The sequence below is a fragment of the Manduca sexta genome, chromosome 27 (assembly GCF_014839805.1).
Source record: "Manduca sexta isolate Smith_Timp_Sample1 chromosome 27, JHU_Msex_v1.0, whole genome shotgun sequence".
Classification (NCBI taxonomy): domain Eukaryota; kingdom Metazoa; phylum Arthropoda; class Insecta; order Lepidoptera; family Sphingidae; genus Manduca; species Manduca sexta.
This window is the reverse complement of record NC_051141.1, coordinates 12,088,975-12,110,854: the sequence shown is the minus strand read 5'-3', so window position 1 is coordinate 12,110,854 and position 21,880 is coordinate 12,088,975. Positions and strand designations below refer to the sequence as shown.

Below are 21,880 nucleotides of genomic sequence, written 5' to 3'. Positions count from 1 at the left end.
TTAATCAGTGAAACGACAAACCCTTCTAAAAACCATGCCACAAAGACTCAATTACTACAAACCTAGTTCTAGGCACCTTTACAGTTGACAATCTAATGAAAGGCGATAACTTGTAAACTTTTATCTCTGGTATATGTTAGCGGAATTGTATTTCAGTCTTAACATTAAACACTATTGATTTTTTCGAAGTAGTAATCAGTACCTTATTTATTTATTTTTTAAATAAAAATTACACCGTTTGATATCAAAAGACACAGTTAAGAAATTTTACTGAATTTATTATTACACAATACTTACAGATCACTCTAGTATTCACTATTAAAACTTGTTTAAAACAGTGTACATTAGGTGTACTGAACATACATATACTATACTGCTTTTTGACTTTTAAACTCTGTACTTCAGAACAGTAGATAGCGTTAAATATACATTCATACATTCTTTCCCTGCCTGGAACCTTCGTATGTTAAATTAACAGGAACAACTAAAGCGGCCGGCGGCTTTTCAATGGCAGTGCGATATTACAGTCAGTAAAGTTTACCCGAACCTCTTCCAATCGAGGTGGCAGAACTAAATTATGGGCACATTTACTTGCGAGGACGCGAAGGATTCCAGCACTAGCTCGACACCTACTTATACACTATTATCCATAAGCGGTGTCTACTCATTTTGTTAAATTCTTTAATGTATTAATTGACTTGTTGGTCGGATTGATGTTGTATAACATAATGCGTACGCTAATTGCACGCATGTGTCGCATGATTTTAGACATACACGAGTCGTGAGAGTGTGTTACATACCTGCTGGTCCCAAAAGAACATAGGCAAGTTGTTGACGCGGTTCTCGTTGCGCGAGTTCATGGCGTGCTGCACCCACATCAGATCGGTCGACGTGGACGGCTGGCCCCATAGAGAGTCCACCTGGAACGTATCGCGTTTGCAAACTCATTCCGTAAAATACTAATTACTAGCTCCTCTTCGTATACGTAAACGTTTATTTTCGCGAGCAACGAGTTGGGAGTACCCAATTAACTTTAGTGATGCCAAAAAAAAAAAACATGACAATAGTTCTATCTTCAAGAGGCACGTCTAAGGTAAATGGTGACTCCAACATGGCCGATGTTAGATTTAGCAAAACTTTGATTTTGCGGACGCAAGGGATCCCATTGTATAAGTAAAAACTGGTGAAAACTGACAAGTCTTAGATAATGATGAGACTATTCGCAGGGCATTTAAGTATATTGGCATTTCACCTATCATATGAAAAAGTATAAGAATAGAATGACAGAGGTCTTTTAATTAAAAACTAAAAATATTTACCACAGGAGCCTGGCCGTAGGGCGGGTTGCGCATCAATCCGACTGATCCAAATTGTATGGAATCCACACTGTTGCTGTCAGACAAGTTCATGTTCTGCATGTTCATAACCTTAAAATGTACATAATAATTATGTTCAAATTGAAAATATTCTGCATCAAATATACTGCTCAAAACAATTAGGGCATCCAAAAAGTTTTGCTTAAGGTTTTAATTATAACTGGAAACTGTGTAGAGGCATTGTCGAAGAAGTTAAAAACCTAAGAGCATCGACGTTTTTGTTAGTAGTTTTCAATAAAGTGGCCAATAACTTTATCAAGATCGCTACATCGTCAACTGGTCTTTACGTAACTGCACCACAATTGCAAGAGATCTTCAAAAAACAATAAACGCGGCTAGGGCGGGTAAATTGATAGATCTTTTTTATCACCAATTAGTTTTTTTTATTTAATATAGTTATACAAATATAGAGAAAAAAAAGAATCATTAAGTTATTTTAAACCTAATTATATCTTTAGTTTAAACAATAGAAGGGAGCAAAGTATAGTTGTTCTAATTGTTTTGATCAGCATGTAATAATATGATTGTAGAGAAACAGTAACTACTTACATCTAGGCCGAGGCTCTGTTGAGCATTGAGCATGTTGTCATGTGGACCACCAGAAATGGGGTACTGGATGATATCCTGTAAAATATATTATCCAATATTAATTGAGAATTAGCACCAGATAAATTAATATAAGATTGTCATACAAAATCAAAAATACAAAATCCTAAATGCTATACAAACCAACTCCAAACTTGGTTATTAAAATTAAAAGCAAATCTTTACTTTCAAAACTCTTTTCTACTTTGTTTCATAAATACGTAAAGCAAAGAATTATACATAAAAAAATAAAATAAAATTCTTTGCACTAAGTGAGTATACCATGTTTTATAAGAATGCTAAATCAATAATCACTTACCATTGGTGAAGCGAACGGCACGACTGGCCCATAAGAGCCTAGAGGCCGCATTACAGGATCGCATACCCTACGCACCATAAGACTCGGACTGAAGAAACCAGCTCTATACCAGTTGTACATATCTTTCGACGAAAACGGGCCTTGTATTATTTTCTGCCAATTTAAATATAACATTGTTAGTATTTTACCAGTGTACAGATACTTAATGTTGTAACTTGATGCGTGGAGTCTTAAGACCTAATCGCCCTTACCTTTGGGTCCTCGTAATACCACTGATCACTTAAATTCTGAACAGTGGGCGGCAGTTGAATGGGGTTCTGCGGCATCATATTGCTATATATAGAGTTTCCAAATGCGCCTTGGGACCCAGAGTGTTGCAGTGGGTGTAGTTGAAAGTAACTGTTTGTGCTATGATTCGGCATCTGGATGTCATTAGGTGGCTGTAATAGAGAAAATAATACTATTAGTCTCAAGTCAACGAGCGAAGAACATAATATTTAAAAAGATTATTTATGAATCTTACTCCTGAATTTCCTGTGTTCTGTCCCATAAATAGCGAATTGTTTCCAACATTGGGATTTGTTGACATTCCCACCAGACCAGCAGAGGGAAACCCTGGGATGCCAGATGAATTAGCCTGCATTCCAACCATACCTCCTTGTAATGAATTTCCTCCTAATCCCATTCCAGCAGTACCCATTCCGGGTGTAACCATTCCAGGGGTACACATCCCAGGTGTACCTAGTCCAGGTGTTCCCATTCCCGGACTGGGTAATACAGGCGCTGGAACTCCTTGCAGTGGTATCCCCATATTATTTCCACCCAATGGCAGCCCAAGTGATGCATTTAATGCAGAATTTGTTATTCCAACTGGTTGCATGGATTGAAGTCCAGATGAAGGCAATCCCTGTGTTGGGATGTTAGATATATTGCTTTGGCCTAATGGCATGCCTTGATTGGAAAGCATTGGGTTACCCAGCCCCATAGGAATTGGATGTGATAATTGAGGTCTCACTTGTGAAATTGTGGACAACCCCTGTATAAGAGCTGTGCTCGACACATTTGATTGGATCAACAATGAGTCGTTTGTGGAAATTGGCAAGTTTGGCATTAATTCTTTATCTTCCAGGGCCATGTCGAAGATGTCTTCAACGATTTTTTCTTCAGGAGTCTTATGCGCCTTTTCCAGTGAACTGTAAAAATACACAAGCTTATAGATTTCAGTCTCACTTGAAAAATTCTAAATGATAGCAGTTACCCACATTTCAGCTGACGGATTACTGGACGAGCGTGGTATCCGCAATATCCCAGGCTTACGGTTGTGCTTGGTGGGAACCTCGTTGACAGGAGAAACAATATTTTGATGTTTTTGTCTCAAGCTGTTGTTGGGTGTAATCATAACAGACTGGAAATTTCCTCTCTCATCACTGGCTTCTTCCAAATTTATATCTGATCTCATGAGTGCATCGAAGGTCTTACTCTCTGTGAATTTGGATTGAGATAAGTTTTGACTATCTTGAATATTGGAAAAAGGCTGTGGTGAAGTTGACGAACCAGTGTTGGAGTCCAGATCCTTCTGAAGAATATCTTGATGTTCATCTTTATTTCCAGTTGATTTGCTTGCAGATGTTGATGCATTATTGCCAGTTTCGGCAATGCCCACACTAGGTGTCTGAAATATGAATGCATTTCAATGTTATCATCATACTATACCATACTGTGTTCTTAATTATAATATGAGGTACATTTTGGACTTTTCAGTACCTTTTTGAATTTTATATCCCCGGCGTCAAATCGCTTTGGGGACAGCTTTTTTGCTTTCTCAGATGCCCACCATTCCTCGGAGCCTTCTTCCACTGTTTTCTGCCTTACACAGCTTCCATGTGTATGAGATCGCGCCAGGGCTGCAGGGAAATTACAGTCAATTGAATATTTATTATTTGCAACATTAATAATGAAACAAAAAAGTTATTGAACTAATGATTTTGTGGGTACAATACTATATTTATTACGTACGATACGCAGATTCCTGACTCTTAGGCAAGTTACTGTCATCATTGCTGTATCCATGAAATGCACCAGATGAATCAAATGTACCCCCGCATGCTTCTGAACCGTCCAGAGCCCTGTTGAACAACATTGTAATATCGATATAACACATTGTCTCCTTTGTTCGACGATGACGTTATGACGGTTCAATAATTGCGTGGTTTTAAACATCATAAGAGAGCAGACAAAAAGAGAAAAAAATAATCAAAATGCATAACATTCTTTAGCCATTAATGGAAGTTTGTTTATAAAAATTAATATATTATTTAATCTCAATACCAACCATTCCGGTAAATTCTCTTCATTGCTCGTATCACCTCCCCAAGTCCGACGATTTGAATTCCACGAAGACTGTTTATCTTGTGCAGCTCTCTCGCCCCAATCCCGCTCTGACACATCGCAGAAATAAAAATTGTCAAATTCAAATCACTATTTATTATTTATCACTCTAAGTTTTACTACTACACAGTTTAAACTGGTGGGATGAGACATTTGGAACTTTACATACTAAACACTTATATATGGTCGGGATGACTTAAGGTTATAGCTTAAGGTCCATTTTTCATACATTTTGTTTCACCTTTAATCTGGGTAACTAAACAAGTATTGGCAAGTAAAGAATTTAAATTCACGTCTAGTTAGTGATTAATTCTCGCAGTTGAAAGAAAAACGTAAAAATAATTAATATGCATGGATATTTCGGCCTTTTAAATTTCGTCATATTAAATTTTAAAGGCCGAAATATCCATGCATATTAATTATTTTTACGTTTTTCTTTCAACTTCGAGAACTAATCACTAACTAGACGTGAATTTAAATTCTTTACTTGTCAATACTTGTTTAGTTACCCAGATTAAAGGTGAAACAAAATGTATGAAAATGGACCTTAAGCTATAACCTTAATGAAATTATTTTCATACATGCGTAAGGCAGTGCTAATCATCAGTTATAGTAAAATTAAACAAGTCATTAAAAAAAAATTATCTAAGTATAATATCATATTGAAACATACCCCATTTATCTTGTGGTCTAGATCTTCCTAAGTCAGAACGCCATTCGTCGCCATCATCTCGCGTAGACTGTCTCCAATTAGTATTCGAGCCTGGTCGTTTACTGCACATAATACATTTACGATATTAAGTGATGGTAATTTTTTTGAACCCATGAAATACCATAGACGAAGAACATAGACTGCATTTCTAAGCGGCTAGCAAGTGAAAATTGTAAAAATGTACCTACGAGAGATAAACTGGACGACCTGTCAAGATGTGTTCTAGAATTCAGTGTTTAGTGTATGTGCCAACTGCAAAAAGTATCCAGGTGCGGAAACAAAAAAAAAAAATTGACTGCGCTTGCATTTTGTATTAAATTCCTTCAGCAAAACAGCGCAAAAGTCGTATGTTTACAAACTATCTACTCAAAATTTATAATACATACAATAGTGGCCAATTAATTAAGGACAGACGAAAAATGTTTGCAGTATAATATTATCAACTGCTTTTGTTTTCATATATTGTCAGTAACATGGCATTGTTATAGCAGGGGAGCAACTGATCAGATTAGTAAAAATGACCATTCGAATAACTCAAGCGCGTCAAATTAAAGAAAGGTAAATTGCATGCAGAAAAGTGTATATCAATAATCTGCCAATTTTAGCGTAGGTACATAAGAAAGTGAGAGAGTACAAATAAAACCTCCCCTGGACATTGTCGAACGCAGATATTTTTTTATTTCGAAAGAAACTAGTCTTGAATCAAGGAAATAACATAAGTGTGCCACATTTATGTATAAGCCGAAAGTAACTAAAATCATTAATAAAGTGTGGCGCACACAGTCGCTGAGAACTATGTAATTCACACTTCGCGCCACTCTGCCCTTCTCAGTCTTCCTCTATCTCTCACTCTCTCAGATCGTCCCCATAGTACGTTCCGCAGCAATTATGCCATCGCAGCTGATCACAACAACACGTGCATGCACATTTTCGTATGTTATTGTCAACTACCAGAAGCCTATGAGGTCATGATTACACTTGATATTCTATTGGATACTCCAGATTCAGGTATTGAGGTATTTTTGAAGAAGAGTTTGAAGTACATATAACGATTTTTATTTTAACTTCGAATATGAAGATGATTCCGATGACAATGAAGATTGAAAATATTCAATATTAGTTTTTCTCATTATGTTTTTTTTTAAATTGAATAATAAAAATATATATAATAATGTTATTATATATTTAGATTAAAGAAATTCCTCAACATATTGTCAAATTATGTGTCAGTACAACAAGGGCATCAAGGCAACAAGATGAGCGTCAGTATAATAATCAGACACGCTCGAGTATTTTAATGTCACAATTTCATTTTGCATTAATTTCAAAAGTTGACCAAGCCTTTAGTCTCGTCCAAATCGTCAGTCTTTTGAATATGAGCTAACTGTCCAGGAGTTCACTTAACATCCCTTGTCAATGTCGAACGCGCGAGAATATATTTTTCTAAATTTTCTACCCCACCGTACGGCCATCCCCACCATGCAAAACGGCAGATTAATATTTTTCCCTTATCAGAAACACGTGGCGCGCATACACTATTAATATCTGAAATTTTTTTGTGACTTTTTTTTTTACATTTTCGAAAATCTGTACACGCTTCCCCCACCAGTAAAAGGATATACATCTTATAAACTTATTTTCTTTTTAGCATCTAACCTTCACAATCCAATAGGTCCCTACGAGGCTCGAGTAAATCTCTATTTAGTCTCTGGGGTTACCCTATTATTATGTTATAGTGTAGGGTATGGACTAAAATACCTATTGATAAAAAGCTATTTGAAAAAATCTTCGCAAAAATAATTTAAATAAAAAAGAAAATCATTAAGAACAATGACAGATTTTTCTGGCAGGCCATATAATTAGCGCCACTCACAAGTTTTCATTGTGTTTAATTTTCCCTATACAATTAAAGAAATATTTTAATCTCTTTCCAAACTGATTTATATAGCACTTTTCTTTAATATGGTTTTGAAAAATAAGACATTTATATAAAATTTCTTACGAAATTAAATGAAACTGTTAAAATTATATTGAACTTCTTGCGAAAAACTGAGTAGAAATAAAGTGAGATTTGGTGTAACGCAGATTTTAGTTGATGGCTCTACGGCACCGTGAATAATCCAATGCAACCCGAACGCATATCCTCTCTAAGCAAATTATGCTTGGTCGGCCGTAAACGCAAGGTGGGTCGAGCGCTCGTTGCCATGGCTACCATGTTGAGCCAATGTGTACATATATATGCACTGAAATCAATATTAGCAGATTTGGCAGAAGCATACGTGTGCTACCGGGAAGAACATAGACTTTATATTGAAATGAAAAAAACAAACTAACTTGCGAAACATTTTAGTCGCCTGCCATTCGGCTTGATCGGTGGTGTTTCTGTTATTATTTGGAGTTGGGCCGGTGTTATTATTACTCCAGGATCTTATCGGCTGTGTGGAGTCTTCGTCCGCGCCGCCACTATACCCTGGCATTCTAGGATTGCCTGTATGCCACGATGATCCCCTAAAAACAAAATTAATTATAACTTATTAATATTTTGTACTCCTAAAAGAAAAAAAGTAATGACTGATCATACCACACTTGAAAAGCTTGGTTGTTCCTTAAGCCCTAACAAATAAATTCATTAACTCTTGGTCATAGATCAATACATGTTAGTAACGCGAAAACCATTATTTATTACAATTATACTTCACACACTTAAAACTAAAGTAACCTAACTCAAAATATATATTTTTTGGTTTTGTAAAAAACGAATTTCTAAAGCATGCTATATAACGAGCATGCTTTAGAAATTCCCATGACGAGGAAAAGACAAAATAATAAAATAGAAACAGGAGATTCTCACTTTCAGCGACCACGTAATTCACTACCTTCTTTATTGTTTTTAAAACTTTGTTATTCGTTTACCATAAATATTTTTTTTTTGCGTTGCCACTTTAGTTCTCAAAGTGCGATATTTGTCCCAAGTTCTCGAGACGGGGGCGTACTACGTATCATGACTATGATATAAAAAAAATATAAGCCAAGTAAAGGCCTTTTTTGCTGTTTGCACTACTAGGATACTATTTTATGTTACGAGTTCAAAGGCGCAACAAAACTAGCTAGCTTACTTTACTTAGTCGATATTTACAAATATAAACAACTCATAATACACAGTACAGTACACAACATATTTAGTCGTTTATTTCTTGTACAAGACAACTTTTATAATTTTAACTGTAGGTAAAAATCTCCTTACAGGGTAAAATTCTCCTCTCGTATCGATTTCTCTGTGCCAGGGATAAAACAGTTTCGGACTTCCATTCGCATATATCAGTTTAGAAAACAAACTTACTCTATATATAACATTTTTTCTAAAGATCATTAATTTATATTATGTCCCTTATGACTTTACTTATACAATTACAATCAATGACTAGCAAGTGCCAAAGCGTCCTTTCTACTAGTTGCAGACCGAAAACTATGCTAAGTTAGTTAACTTACATAGCTTCCAAAGCTTACTTACTCATGTCTTAGTCACTCATGTATTTGGCTTAGTTTAAATAGTTTGCAGTCTGCACACAAGTATAAAAAATTACTTTGGCTATACTATCTTAGCTTAGTTTGCAATCCACATTACTCTCTCTACCGTCATGCATCAACTATCATACACTTTAACATTCATAGTACGGATTTAAAAAAAAATACTGTTATAGTATCACTAATATGTAACAAATAATATCATGTTTACTAAACCATATAAATATAACAGACTAGTGACGCTATGATAAATAACAATAGGTTCACAGCTTTAACACCGAAAAGTTAGGCACTAGCAAAACTAGTGCACCCACTTCGCTGAGCTTAAATCTCAGTTAGTTTATGCCAATACGGAGAGAGCTTATAGTAACATCGGGCATAAATTACAAATTAGTGTGGTTTTCGAATAGAAAAATCCACACAAATTTTTGTAGCCCGAGCTGGGAATCGACCCCAGACCCTCATGGTTTACAGCTCAAATATACCAATGAGCACTAAACCAATGAGGCGATAAATTATAATGTTTAAAGAAGAAAATTCTGCCTGTCACTCTGGGGTATTATTAGATTAAGTCCAATAAAGGTAAGTAATGAAACTGGCTAAAATATAACAAACACTCCTTTTCAAAACAACAGTGCCTGTGTATAACCGTTTAGCAGCAAAAATACCCAATACGGTGGTACCTACCCAGGCCGACTGTAACATGTAAGATATAACAAAATGCCTTTTAAACCCTGTTATGCATACTAAGACTGTAGTTGATATTCTAATTTATTTGTCCATGTTCATATCTGAATAAGAATAAATAAGCTAAGTATTATGATGTAAAAAATATAAATATATATTAGATACCTACTATGATTGTGTCAATTATTATCATCATCGAGCCACCTAAAATCCGGAGATAAATATGACATTCAAGCGACAGTTGTTTAACAAGCCAGTTTTGCCCTACGCCGACATACCAACAAAAACTCCATGGAGAACTCAGACCATACACACCTATACTTCCTCTGAAGCCACCTTATATAGCCGGAGGATCCGCAACCGAGGAGGCAGCATGAGACTGGCCAGCTTATTAACTACAAGCAATATGCTTGAGACCGGAATGCACTAATAATTACATAGTGTAGAAATGGATGGACGAATAACCTGATGGAATTTCGCATAAGACGAAGATTTGTAGGACAAGTTTACTCACCTTCCAGTTGATGGTTGTCGTATAAATGAACCTCGACCTCTTCCACGTCCTTCTACGGCAGTTATTCCACGCCCAATGCCGCGACCAAGTATAAACCTTTCTCCTAATGATAAACTTCCTATTGGGGCAACACTTCGCAAATTGTCTCGCTAAAAAAATAAGTCCGTTTAAATTTTGAGACGAATGTAATATGACACATTAATAAATAAATTCCCATCACCCAACTTATTTAATGTTAGTATTTTTTTTTATTAATATTATTAAACAAATTGTAAATTAAAAGCTGGTATTTATTTTAAATTGATGAACTGACCTCGTCTTCGAATGAGCTATTTAAAGCTGAAGGTGGTTTTCCTCGCGGTTGGTAAAGCATGTCAATAGTTTTTAACTCGGGTGGCGCTTCTGAATTTCTATCGTATAATGCCAACATTTCTTCTCGTCCGTAACTGTTAACAAGTAACAAATCATTTAAATTGCCAACTCGGCTCCCGTCCCGTCCAACCAATCAAATCGCTCCGCCGCCAAACAATAAGTCGCACAATCAATCAAGGGACAAAGTAAAGAAAGGGGCTGAAAGTACTTGATGTGCTGTTATGCTCGAATCAGAGTTCATCGCACACAGAATGTGGATGCACGACACATTAACAAATAACACCTATAGCATGCAAATCTACGTATAGTAAAAGGATCCATTTGTTTTTTTTTGTCGTTTTAAATTTTGAATAATTTAGTACATGCGTTTATCCATTATACTAGTTCCAAGTGAGAGTGGAACCAGCATAATTTTTTTGGAAAACGTTTAAATAACAGCTTTAGGATTATTGCAGTTATGTTTCCCTCTTACCCAAAGAGCAAGAGGGAAACATAACTACAAATAGCTGAAAATTAATTTTTTAAATATACATTGAAGACATTACTTATACTATACACTCATTGAAAAGCAGATAATTTAAAGTAGTACATCACTAATAAAAAGGATTACCTCGCTTCATAGAAACTGCCGAGGTAAGCATAACAAAATAATATTAATTTGAGAAACAATTTCTTGTATATGCTACTACTAAACAAGACAAGAATCAAGCGGGCCCTTAATCATTGAAAGTACAGAAAGGTTTCTTTATTAAAAACAAAATAAAAACTTTATAAGTTGTTATACTTTTATAAAGACAATCTCGTTGTCCATTTTATAAACAAACTCCATTAGGGATGTTGACTTAACAGTTCCATAATGTTTGTTTGCGTCATATATTATTAAAATTATGTACCACTAGTTTCCACTAGTTTTAGTAGTCTAGATGCAATTTTAAAATTTCCCGTCAAGTGGTCCAAGATAGTTATGAGGATTTTAGACAGAGGAGCTTGCGAGCGATCTGAATATTGTTTTCACGGCAAAGTAAAAATGTTGAATATTTACAATGACATAGTATTATTTTATTACGAAAGTACTGAAATTGCACTGTGTTAAGCGGTTGCGTCACAGATATGCAGTTATTTTTGAAAATGAGATTAATATGTTAACATGCTTTCTCAAGGCTAGAATTTTAATACGTTTCAATTAACATCACGTTTCAAAGGCAATAATATTAACAATACCTTGCTATACTAGCGAATGCATCTTGCAAAAAAATGCCCTAGTGATAATAGATAATATTAAACAAGGTCTCAACTCTGAAGAGTACGTTCGAATATTAATACGGAATACGTGTGTTTCTTGTGTCTTTCGCGTACGAACTACTCCGTACCATGGCTCGTATAAGGCGCTTTGCCGCGCGTTCTACGCACATGAGGCTTGCGCGACCTTTAGTCGGTTCGCTCCTTAGACACCTTATTGTTAGCCGATTTTGATAATGTGTAACATTTTGACAATGCATCTGTATATGCGTAGCTCAAGAGTCTTTCGCCGAATTTTGACACAATCATACAGCATTATCTTTAAAAGTAACCTCTAAAAAAGGCGAATTAGAAGACAAATGCAAAGCGATATATCCCTTTAGATCTCCTTAATGAGACTAATTCAATCGGTAAGATTGGAAGAGTTCCAATAAAGAACATTTTAATATCAAATTTCAATCGAAAGTCCTGGGGAAGGTCATGAGATACTATTTCGCCGTAAAGGGTCATAAATAAAATAACCATTATTTACATACATAACCACAACAGAGGTTAAATCATACTTTATCCGAAAGTAAAACTAAAATCACTAAAACATTTGGTACCAAAAACATAATAATTTTGGGTGGATAGATCAACATTAAATGTCGACCTGATGAGTAATAATGAGTGGATGTCAACAATTTTTTTTATCTATTTCGACTCCCAAGAAACCTAGGGCGACAGATAAAAAAAACGATATACTGTGTTAATAATAATAGAATCGGCAAGGAGTAAATAGATCTCGGTTTAAATTATTGTAGAGAAGACCTAAATTACATACACTAGCTTTTCATCTTAAACTTATCATATAGTTTAAAGTTGGTAATTTTTAATATATTATGCATAAAAACCACTGGTAACAAAATATTGTCACTTGTTCCTTCTATTTGTGACATGTAAGTTTCGTTAATCAAATCCGTTTATGTTAGGTGGAAGGATGTTTATTAATGAGAAGTTACGAGTTCAAATAATAAATATACGTACTGGATGAAAACTGCACACTTGTTTGCTTACTCAATATGACTCTAGAATTTGTTGTATTCCGATTTTGCGAAAATGGTTTTATGTTGAGAGACCAAAAAAATTAAAAATATTAAGCATTTTATATATTTTGTTTTACTTTTTAATATTATAGTGCCATTTTTTAACTTTATGCGTAATTTAATACCGTTTTAACTTTCCGAACTTAGTGGACTCGAAAGGAAAGTTACTAATCGAGAAAATTATTATACGATTTTAAAATAGAACAAACAGTGGCAAAATATATTATAATAATACATATTGTGTTTTCAGAGAGAATAGGATCATTGCGTATAACATGATTGATTATAGATCAACAATTTTATTTGATTAAACTTTATGATAACTCTGCAACTATTTCTATTTCAGTTTCTATTGTTCTTGTCAACATCCCTATTGGGTTATTTGGTTATTATGTTTTTCTTTGCTTATTTATTTACTGCAGTGGGTGCTGTAGTAAGAATGGATGATTATTAATTATTCTACTATTGTCCTTTTCATTTTATTGTTTCATATAATGGATACATTCTACGCTGCACAGTTTTGGACATTTGATTAAACTAGATTATTTAACGGATTTTATTTTAATATACGATTTGAGTTTCAGTCTGATATTTATTTTCCAGACTTTCCTTTATAACAGCTGATCAGCTTAATGTATGTATATTAACAGGTGACCAACCAAGACTCGTGTTCCGTCATCATATACAAAGCACCTAACAAACAAACAATCAAATCAAAATCATAGACATTTCTTCAGCTGGTTACACTTTCTGGGATTTTTAATAGCATAATATGCATAATATTATACTCATAAAATAACGAGTACAAGAACCTGTTGTGCGTATGTTTTGTATTTCCTAACAAATACATTTATCGGAGGGTTGGTCATTTCTCCTTAGTGTGTTCAATTACCTACATTTATCATCAACATGCGACGAATAGTTATTGCAGGTACCGTCTTGGTAAAATAAATAAATGAGAAACAATACTATTGCGTTCCATTATCAACATATATTACGTTTTCGAACACAGCTCTCGATACCTACTAAAAAGCGTGGGAAGTGGCACTATTTAAAAAAAAATCAAGCAACACAAAACGTTCCGGGTCAATATGAAATTAACCTGCCCGACGCATTCATTTGCCCCCGAAGCATCCCAACGATGTTGTTATCGGAGCTAAGGAAGATATAATAAAATATAATTATACATTATAATAATTATTATTGTTAAAATTGGCTTCAGGACTAGTGGCAGCATCGTTGCCATGAAACCAGTGAGTTACTGGGTTTTACACCCGGGTCAGGCAATAATTTGTGTCTTGTTTAATTCAAAATCGCTACCCGCGACTTGCACGGGTATTTACAATAATTAAGCTCGGCGAATATTGGGTGCATTAGGTTCATTTTTGCATGCCACTTCGAAAATTCGACCTTAAAACTTATTATAAATAATAATACATTATGTTATTCCTATATCTTTGCTTTACATCTTGTAACTGTGTCTTAGGATAACCATGTTTACTGCAGCATTTAGACTCCCACATATTTATACCCGTTTTTATAAAGAAACAGGCCCTCCTTTGTTGTCAATAACTTATAATGTTAAACTAAACATTAATCACAATCTAGTATGAAATGTACAAACAAAACCGGAACTACTACTGCCTTGGCTTTTATAAAATAGGAATTTAAATTATCAGGACTTATTATTACATATAATGCACGAAATTCCTCTATGCGTTTTGGATATTATTATGTGCAGCAGGTAGGTAACAAAAGTCTAAAAAGTAACTACTAACATTTTATGCAACAAAGATATTACTTTTGTTTTGCCTTATTAACAATAGCGCCAATGGAGAGAAATTGTTAGGCAAAATTGAACGGGCTGTTTATTTCAAAAGATTTCTATATGATAATATTGGTTCGCTCAAAATTGACTGCAATGGAGAGCTGTGATGCGACTGTATGTTTTTTGACATCCAGTACTTTAGTAAGTAACTGTGCTTGGTAAGGTTATGAAATTTTGTGGTTATTTGTTGCAAATTCGACTAATATTTATGAGCGTGCAAGGTGGCTAACTGCGTTATTGAACAGCTAGGTAAAAACACGAAACGGATACCCATTTTATCCAACCGTCTCAGACACCTCATGCGAACGGGCCTTGATCGCGGAGCAAAGTAAATGAACAAAAAACTTACCGGAGTTTCGCGAGGAGGATTTTTGATGGTGCACTGGTATTGTTGAGTGTGTTGCCTGGCATTACATTGGTTGGTGTTGTGCCGCCTCCTGAAGGACCCGGAGCCCCCGGACTAGTGCCGCTGGCCGAATTCATGCCGGCATTTTGATTACTGTTGTTTGGATTGGAACCGTTGGAAGAGGATGTTGCTGCGCTTCGTTCACGTGATAAGTTGCGAAGCCACTCAGGTCCGAACTTAATAGGGTTGTTGCGATCTCCCATTGTTTTGACAATTTAATTCACGTCAACGTAACACGTTACTGTAAACAAACGTAGTATTTATTACAAACAGTTTCAGTCTACATTGAAGTTCAATTCTTACATCACGGATTAAATAAGGCTCCTATTCGTTAGAAGTTACTTAGGTATTTAGCCGTTGCAAATTTATGCAGCAATGCTGTGACAATGAATCCATTCTTAGATCTTTTCGTATGAGTCTTCGCAGTGCGTAAACATAGGTACACTGCGATTGGCTAATACTGAGTTTTTTTGTCACAAAACTGGCTACAATATTATTTTTAACTTGTATTAAGTAGTACCTGCGACCACAGGGTGCGTAGCGATAACATTGTACTCTTCTAATTGTGAACACTATATGCGAAATGGGCTTGCATTTACTTTGACAAATCAGTCAAAATACAGATGTACGATTTATAATTAGTTATGGTATCCCTGTTTAAGCTCTAAAGTGCATACATTACAGTTACAGCTCAATAGGTACAGTTCTATACATATATGTATAAATAACCAAAAATGTATTTACAAAACACAATAACATTGAAGTACAAATTAATTGAAATTCATTTTGTATTTAGACAATAAAAAACATAGTTCTTACTAGCAAATTAAAAGAGATGGTAATCCTTTTTCAAAGAAAAACTGGATTGATATTAATATGTAATACCTATGCATCTCCATATTAACCTTTTTGTACAAACTCTTTTAATATATTTAAACGTGATTAATACATATTATTGAATGAATTATTACTTAATGAAACTGATTATAATTATCTATTTGCGAATCTAAGGTAATGCTATAAGTATGTTAATGAATGCTCACAAAAATAAATCTTTTATCCATCCATCTGTCCATTACTTTTCTTAATAATATTATAAATGCGAAACTTTGTGAAAATGTTTGAATGTTTGTGCCTTGTAAACGCAAAAAATGGAAGAACGATTTTGGCATGGACTATGTCTTGTATTATAATACACATAGGCTTTTATCCCAATAATATGCTGCCATGAGAAGCAATATCATTTTTATTGTTTTTTTTTTTTTTTAAAGATTACTGGCGTCTTACTGTGTTTTAGGGACTTTTGAAACGGTAAAGACTTTTCAGGCGGGAGAAGCCGCGAGCAATACCTAGTATTCTGTAATAGTGCTCAGCGAATCCTAATAAAATAATCAAAATAGTATTCTAATTGGAACCTGGTCCAAACAAAATACATTTCATTTTTTTTTTAAAAAGCGTATTCTTAAAAACATCTAAAAGTTAAAACTGCCACACAAGAATTATAACTTATACTGCCCCTTTTTTAAACTCCCATAACTTATAGGCTATCCTACCTGTAGCTATGTAACACTACACTGACCTCACCAACCTAAGACTTCAGATTACACTTTATGCTATACACAAGGTACCGTCTTGTTTATTTCAGCAGTTACTTTATGACTTTAATATATTAACTACCTACAGCCTTAATTAAAAATATGACATCCAACAGCATAGTACACTTTGGTTTAATTAATTTATAGACAGTCGGGGCACTTTAAATCAGATGATCGATTTACTTGCTTCTAACTCAATAGTATAAGAGAAACAAAACACATAAAAATATATTGAGCTTCTACTTCCGTTTTTCAGTTACCACTCATACGAATGAAAAAGCTAATATTAACTTTTCCATTAGAAAAATATTAAACCTTTACTTTGTTTTAATGTTTCAGTAACAAAACAATACTCTGTGGCTATTTTATATAAAAATAGGATAATGATTTCAAATTACGCTGAAATATTAATCACAATGTTTCTAGACTATATAATATATTACCATGCAAACTCGTATTTTTCACGTCCAAAAACAGTCAAAAATCGCTTTAGCCAAAGATAACGTACAAAAACCGATTCTATGAAATAAACTTCTGTGAATATAGGAAATTACATTTCAATTGAAATTTCATTTAACGAACAGTTTTTACTTTACGGGGAATTGAATAAATCCACGTGACAATATACAGAAAACCTGAAATAAGAGCAATTTATTTCATAGAATTTGTTGAATTAAAATACATGATAAAATTCGCTGTAATACGGCATATCACAGAAAGCATAGTGCTACAAAGAGAATATTCGCAAATTCGCAATTTACTTTTGCGCAATTATAAATACTATGGCAAATAACCATTACTCTGCTATATCACAGAACATCGAAAAATAAAATAATGTTTTACCTAAATGGGCGCATATATCAATAATTTTAATACACGCCCGAAAAACAGACAATTATAATATGGATAACAATATGAACAAATATTACGCTCACTTTAAAAAATCAATCGTTTTTTTTTAAAGAAATTTGAAGAATTTTCGTCCACTTATAGTAGACAAAATCTGGAAACACAAGGTTTGATCATAGATATCCATATTTGGGAAGCAATTTTGATATTATTATAAAGCAAACCATGCCATAGCCCTAGTACTTAGCAATGCTAAGTAAAATAATATAGAGTAAATTATTTTGTGTACGGTGAATTAGTATACACAAATTATTTTCTAAGAAAAAATCGCTGTGCAATAATTTTCTGCATTCACATTTATAATATTAAACAGACTACCGTGGTTAAGATGTATTTCTTGTATTTACTAACCACATTTCTTGTTGATTACACCTTTCATTGATCATATTCAAAACTATTTTGTCAATTTTTCAAAGAGATAAAATTATTTGGAAGTAATTTATTATGATGATGATCACAGTTTAAATGTCAAAATCAAAAGTTGTTTCATGAAGAAACTAGTAATGTTTGGAATTCAATATCTTTTGTGAGGATATTAGTAGATTTGATGAATGTGAGAAAAAGTGAGTGCAGTAATTGCACTTCTGACTACCTTAGCAATGTCAGTGTCATCATTATATAAAAGAAAAAAAAAGTAATATAAGACTTTTACACTGAAAGTCAAAAATAATTTACAGTACAAAAGCTTGAGTCGAAAGTAGGACAAGGTAGCAACTTTTAAAAGCCTCAAATGTAATAACATCTTGGACTCCACAAATATGAAAATGGTCTTTACTACCCTCCAGAATAATATAAATAACACTAAAACAAAAGTGTTATTTTCATTTCATAATTGTTAGCAAAATGGATTATGAAAAGAAAAGGAGAAATCACATGTGGTTAATGTGTACATATCAGCTGACAAATTTCTATTGATGAACAAAATTAAAAAGAAGAAGCAAAATCAATAGAATAGATAAAAATGCATATATTATATTATCCATGTGTCAGTGTACTCACAATTTACCAACGGAAATACTATGTGCTGGTTATTGTTAATTAAGTATAGTTATCGGTCACACCCATTTGCTACTTTCATTTCATTTCACTGTCACAACATTTTCCTTAGTGATTGATAAATAATTAAAACTAGCTAAGAGTAAAACAAAATCATAATGTGGGAGGTCCCACAAGGTTTATCTCTCCCCATTTAATAACAGATTAATAATTTATGTTTACTATATGTAAACTATTGCTACACCTATCCCTAACAAAAACAAAATAACCTGTCACTTCAATATGATTTTTTCTTCTTATGAAATGAATTTTAAAAAACAAAACATTTTATAACATTAGTGCTCTTGACTTCACATAGCAATATAAGATCTTATTAGACAAACATTAGACTTGGATAACGATAAATCAGGTGATAATAAAGTTGAGGGGAACTACAATATAAAGCCAAACTTAATTTAGCTGACATTCAGTTTTGGTAAACTGAGTTTTAGTCGAGCTTCAAGACATGACAAAATATCTACATTGCAATTATTAATTCCACAAAGAATGTTAAAAACATTACAAATTACAAAATGGTTATAATTTTGGAGTTTTTAAACATAGAATTTTTATCATCAACATTACATAAGTGGACAAATATTCTAAAATATTAATTTCAGTGCTTTCCTTAGTTGTGCATGTTTTGTTTCAGCACTTACCATTAAGAATTTATAATGAATTGCAACTCATATACTGATGAAAAACCTTGTTTCATATGTTTTGGCTAGTTTTATATTGTTTTTAAAACTACATCCAAATTAAATCAGAAGTTTTTGAAGAAATTGCAGACATACAAACACATAAACATGAACATGGTTTGAAAACAAGCTTCTTTTTTGAAGTTGGTTAATAAATATGATTTAACCAAATCAACAGACCTCAAGAATATGTAGACTCTAGTGCTTTGCATCTCAATGTAGATGTAATGAAACTTAGTTTTCATAAATTTATTACTAAGGTAATCTGATATAGCTCCCTGCCTATACACTTATAATAAGCATAATTCAACCCTATGAAATATGTGGGTAGTAATAAAAAAAACAGTTACGCTTGTAAGGTCAAAGGTTTAATGGAAAATTAATGAAAACCCAAACATTTGTGTATGATAAACTTAAAAAGAAATAGCAGCTCAACTATTTACACAAATGGATAGTTAATTATAATCATTGTATGAACAAAACAGGTAATTGTTATAAACGTTATTATATTCATGCATCTAAAAACTAAAATAGCATAAAACAGTATTATATTATGCTTGAGTATAATCTACAACCAATACCATTTTAGCTATAAAATCTAGTAAGAACCAAAATAAACAATTTAATTATACGAAATATAAAACATTTTGACTCCTCAAGGTAAAATATATTGATAAATATCCAAAATAAATAGCTATGCACGAGTTTGAACATTACTCCTACAGTATTGGCATACAGGTAGAGAGAGGTAAGTACCTTCGACGTCCATTTCTATAACACGCGAAATTATATTTTCCATTGAATAAGCACATTTATTTAAAGGAATTATCGCCATGTAGTTTTATATCACACAATAGGTACCTATTTCAAGTTCTTCGGTTATAATAGTACCTGCGACAGTAGTTTTACACAATAACTACATTCAGCCTAGAAAATATTATTTCTTCCATACATACCAAGATCAGTACGCTACATGTTTGTATCGCAATTTTCATGAAATCACATAGAAAGCACTAATCGTGAATGATGAAAAGATCATCGCTTTAACACAGTAATGTTGAAACTATGAGGACTCGAATACACCAGCCCACGGCATGAGCAGTCAGAAATGTTCCAACAAAACAATAAACTATTTACCACTGTTTGAAATTTTAAATCAACATAAAATATTGATGGAAATACAATCATGCATAGAATTATATTGGTTCATAATTACCTAAGGGTTTCAAAGATTCAATAAGACGCACGCACGGCGGCGACAGCAATATGGCGGACCAAAGTGAAAAAGTTATGTTCTCTTTGAGTTGTAACGTCAACGCATGCACAATGCGCGTACCATAGACTATCATAAACTAATCATTGAGACTAATAAACAGTGTTATCATTGTCAAAATATAAAGCACTTTTAGCCGACACCCGATATAAAATTGGTTGTATGTATTAAAAATGTGTTGTGTTTTTGAGTTTGTTTTTTTTATTTTATAATCACTCATATAAAATATATGTAATACATACATTTACGGGTCGTGAAATATCGAGCAAATTACCGCTACTTTTAGAAATCTCGATGTAACATGCAAAAAAATAAACTAATGCCATCTACCGTGCAAAAGATGAAGCATTTTTTAATTTATTTTACATAGTTGTTTTGCTATTTCACGGTAGATTGAGTAACCGTCGCATGAACGAAAACAATTTGTATGACATTTTTTCAATACCCGCTCTATAATGAATAATCTTAATATAGTGCCACAAACTTATCTGGCCCGGTGGCCGAATTAGGAACTAACGACGTCATTTTGAAATGTCAATCTGCTTGCCATTGCCATTCGCTTCTAGTTTATTGGTCTCTGCATTCGCTGACATAACTGCCATTGGTTGTTTGTTTCATGTATTTATTTTCCGTTTAGTGGTCATAGCTAGCGGAAAATGCTGATAGCTTTAAAAAGTTATGCGAGTAATGTTATATTAAAAGTCTTAAATTTTAAGAAGGAAGGAAATCGTCTTTTTACTACGATAATACCATTCGAAAAATTATATGAACGCGTAGTTCTCGCCACAGGTTTGTGTTGCATGTTTTTGAAAATAAATTCCACATAAACACTATTTCGCACGTGCTACTACAATGGATGTAAGTATGAAAAATCAAATACTGAAAAGCCTTCTTTGATTGCAGAAGCCTTCAATAAGATAAGAGTGAATGAATAAAAAAACATAAGAACGAGTAAGTAGGGATGCATACTTAAACGAGCCTCTCATCATTAAATTAATCCAGTGTCAGTGAAAGCGAATTTAGTGACTCTGATGATGAAGTGACTAATGAATCAAATAATCCCGGTGGCTTAGGAATAGCTGAAGTATTTCAGTTAGAGAACACTGGCCATACATTAGATGATCATAATTATTGTGTTAAAATATAAATATTTTCGAGGAATAGGTTTTTTTTATTTATTTAATTAATAATTATTTACCTACATTCTTTCAAATCGCCAGGTGTTTAATGTCAAGTCCAGGTACACAGGTAGTGTGTGCATAATTTCACATTTTTAACCAACTTCAAAAAAGGAGATCAATTTGGCACCTACTTATGTATTTTATTATAGGAAC

At 33.5% G+C, this 21,880-nt stretch overlaps 1 protein-coding gene across 3 annotated transcripts in view; it reads right to left on the bottom strand.

Annotated features, from left to right (window-relative positions):
• LOC115445030 (GRB10-interacting GYF protein 2) overlaps nucleotides 1–20,637 on the bottom strand; it is a 61,973-nt gene extending 41,336 nt beyond the window's left edge. Inside the window, exons 1-17 of one of the 3 annotated variants that reach the window (XM_030171102.2) lie at nucleotides 20,490–20,637; nucleotides 14,980–15,277; nucleotides 10,420–10,552; nucleotides 10,107–10,255; nucleotides 7,715–7,888; nucleotides 5,342–5,442; nucleotides 4,613–4,718; nucleotides 4,297–4,406; nucleotides 4,045–4,184; nucleotides 3,835–3,952; nucleotides 3,543–3,762; nucleotides 2,804–3,473; nucleotides 2,532–2,720; nucleotides 2,281–2,433; nucleotides 1,926–2,000; nucleotides 1,320–1,427; nucleotides 801–920 (exon numbers count right to left, since the gene is read on the bottom strand). In XM_030171102.2, coding sequence (XP_030026962.2) covers nucleotides 801–920; nucleotides 1,320–1,427; nucleotides 1,926–2,000; nucleotides 2,281–2,433; nucleotides 2,532–2,720; nucleotides 2,804–3,473; nucleotides 3,543–3,762; nucleotides 3,835–3,952; nucleotides 4,045–4,184; nucleotides 4,297–4,406; nucleotides 4,613–4,718; nucleotides 5,342–5,442; nucleotides 7,715–7,888; nucleotides 10,107–10,255; nucleotides 10,420–10,552; nucleotides 14,980–15,239 — 2,826 coding nt within the window. In that variant the 5' untranslated portion in view covers nucleotides 15,240–15,277; nucleotides 20,490–20,637. Of the gene's footprint in view, nucleotides 1–800; nucleotides 921–1,319; nucleotides 1,428–1,925; nucleotides 2,001–2,280; nucleotides 2,434–2,531; nucleotides 2,721–2,803; nucleotides 3,474–3,542; nucleotides 3,953–4,044; nucleotides 4,185–4,296; nucleotides 4,407–4,612; nucleotides 4,719–5,341; nucleotides 5,443–7,714; nucleotides 7,889–10,106; nucleotides 10,256–10,419; nucleotides 10,553–14,979; nucleotides 15,278–20,489 lie in introns of all 3 variants that reach the window. The other 2 variants (XM_030171101.2, XM_030171103.2) reach the window with 2 other exon arrangements.
• Nucleotides 20,638–21,880: the final 1,243 nt, after the last annotated feature.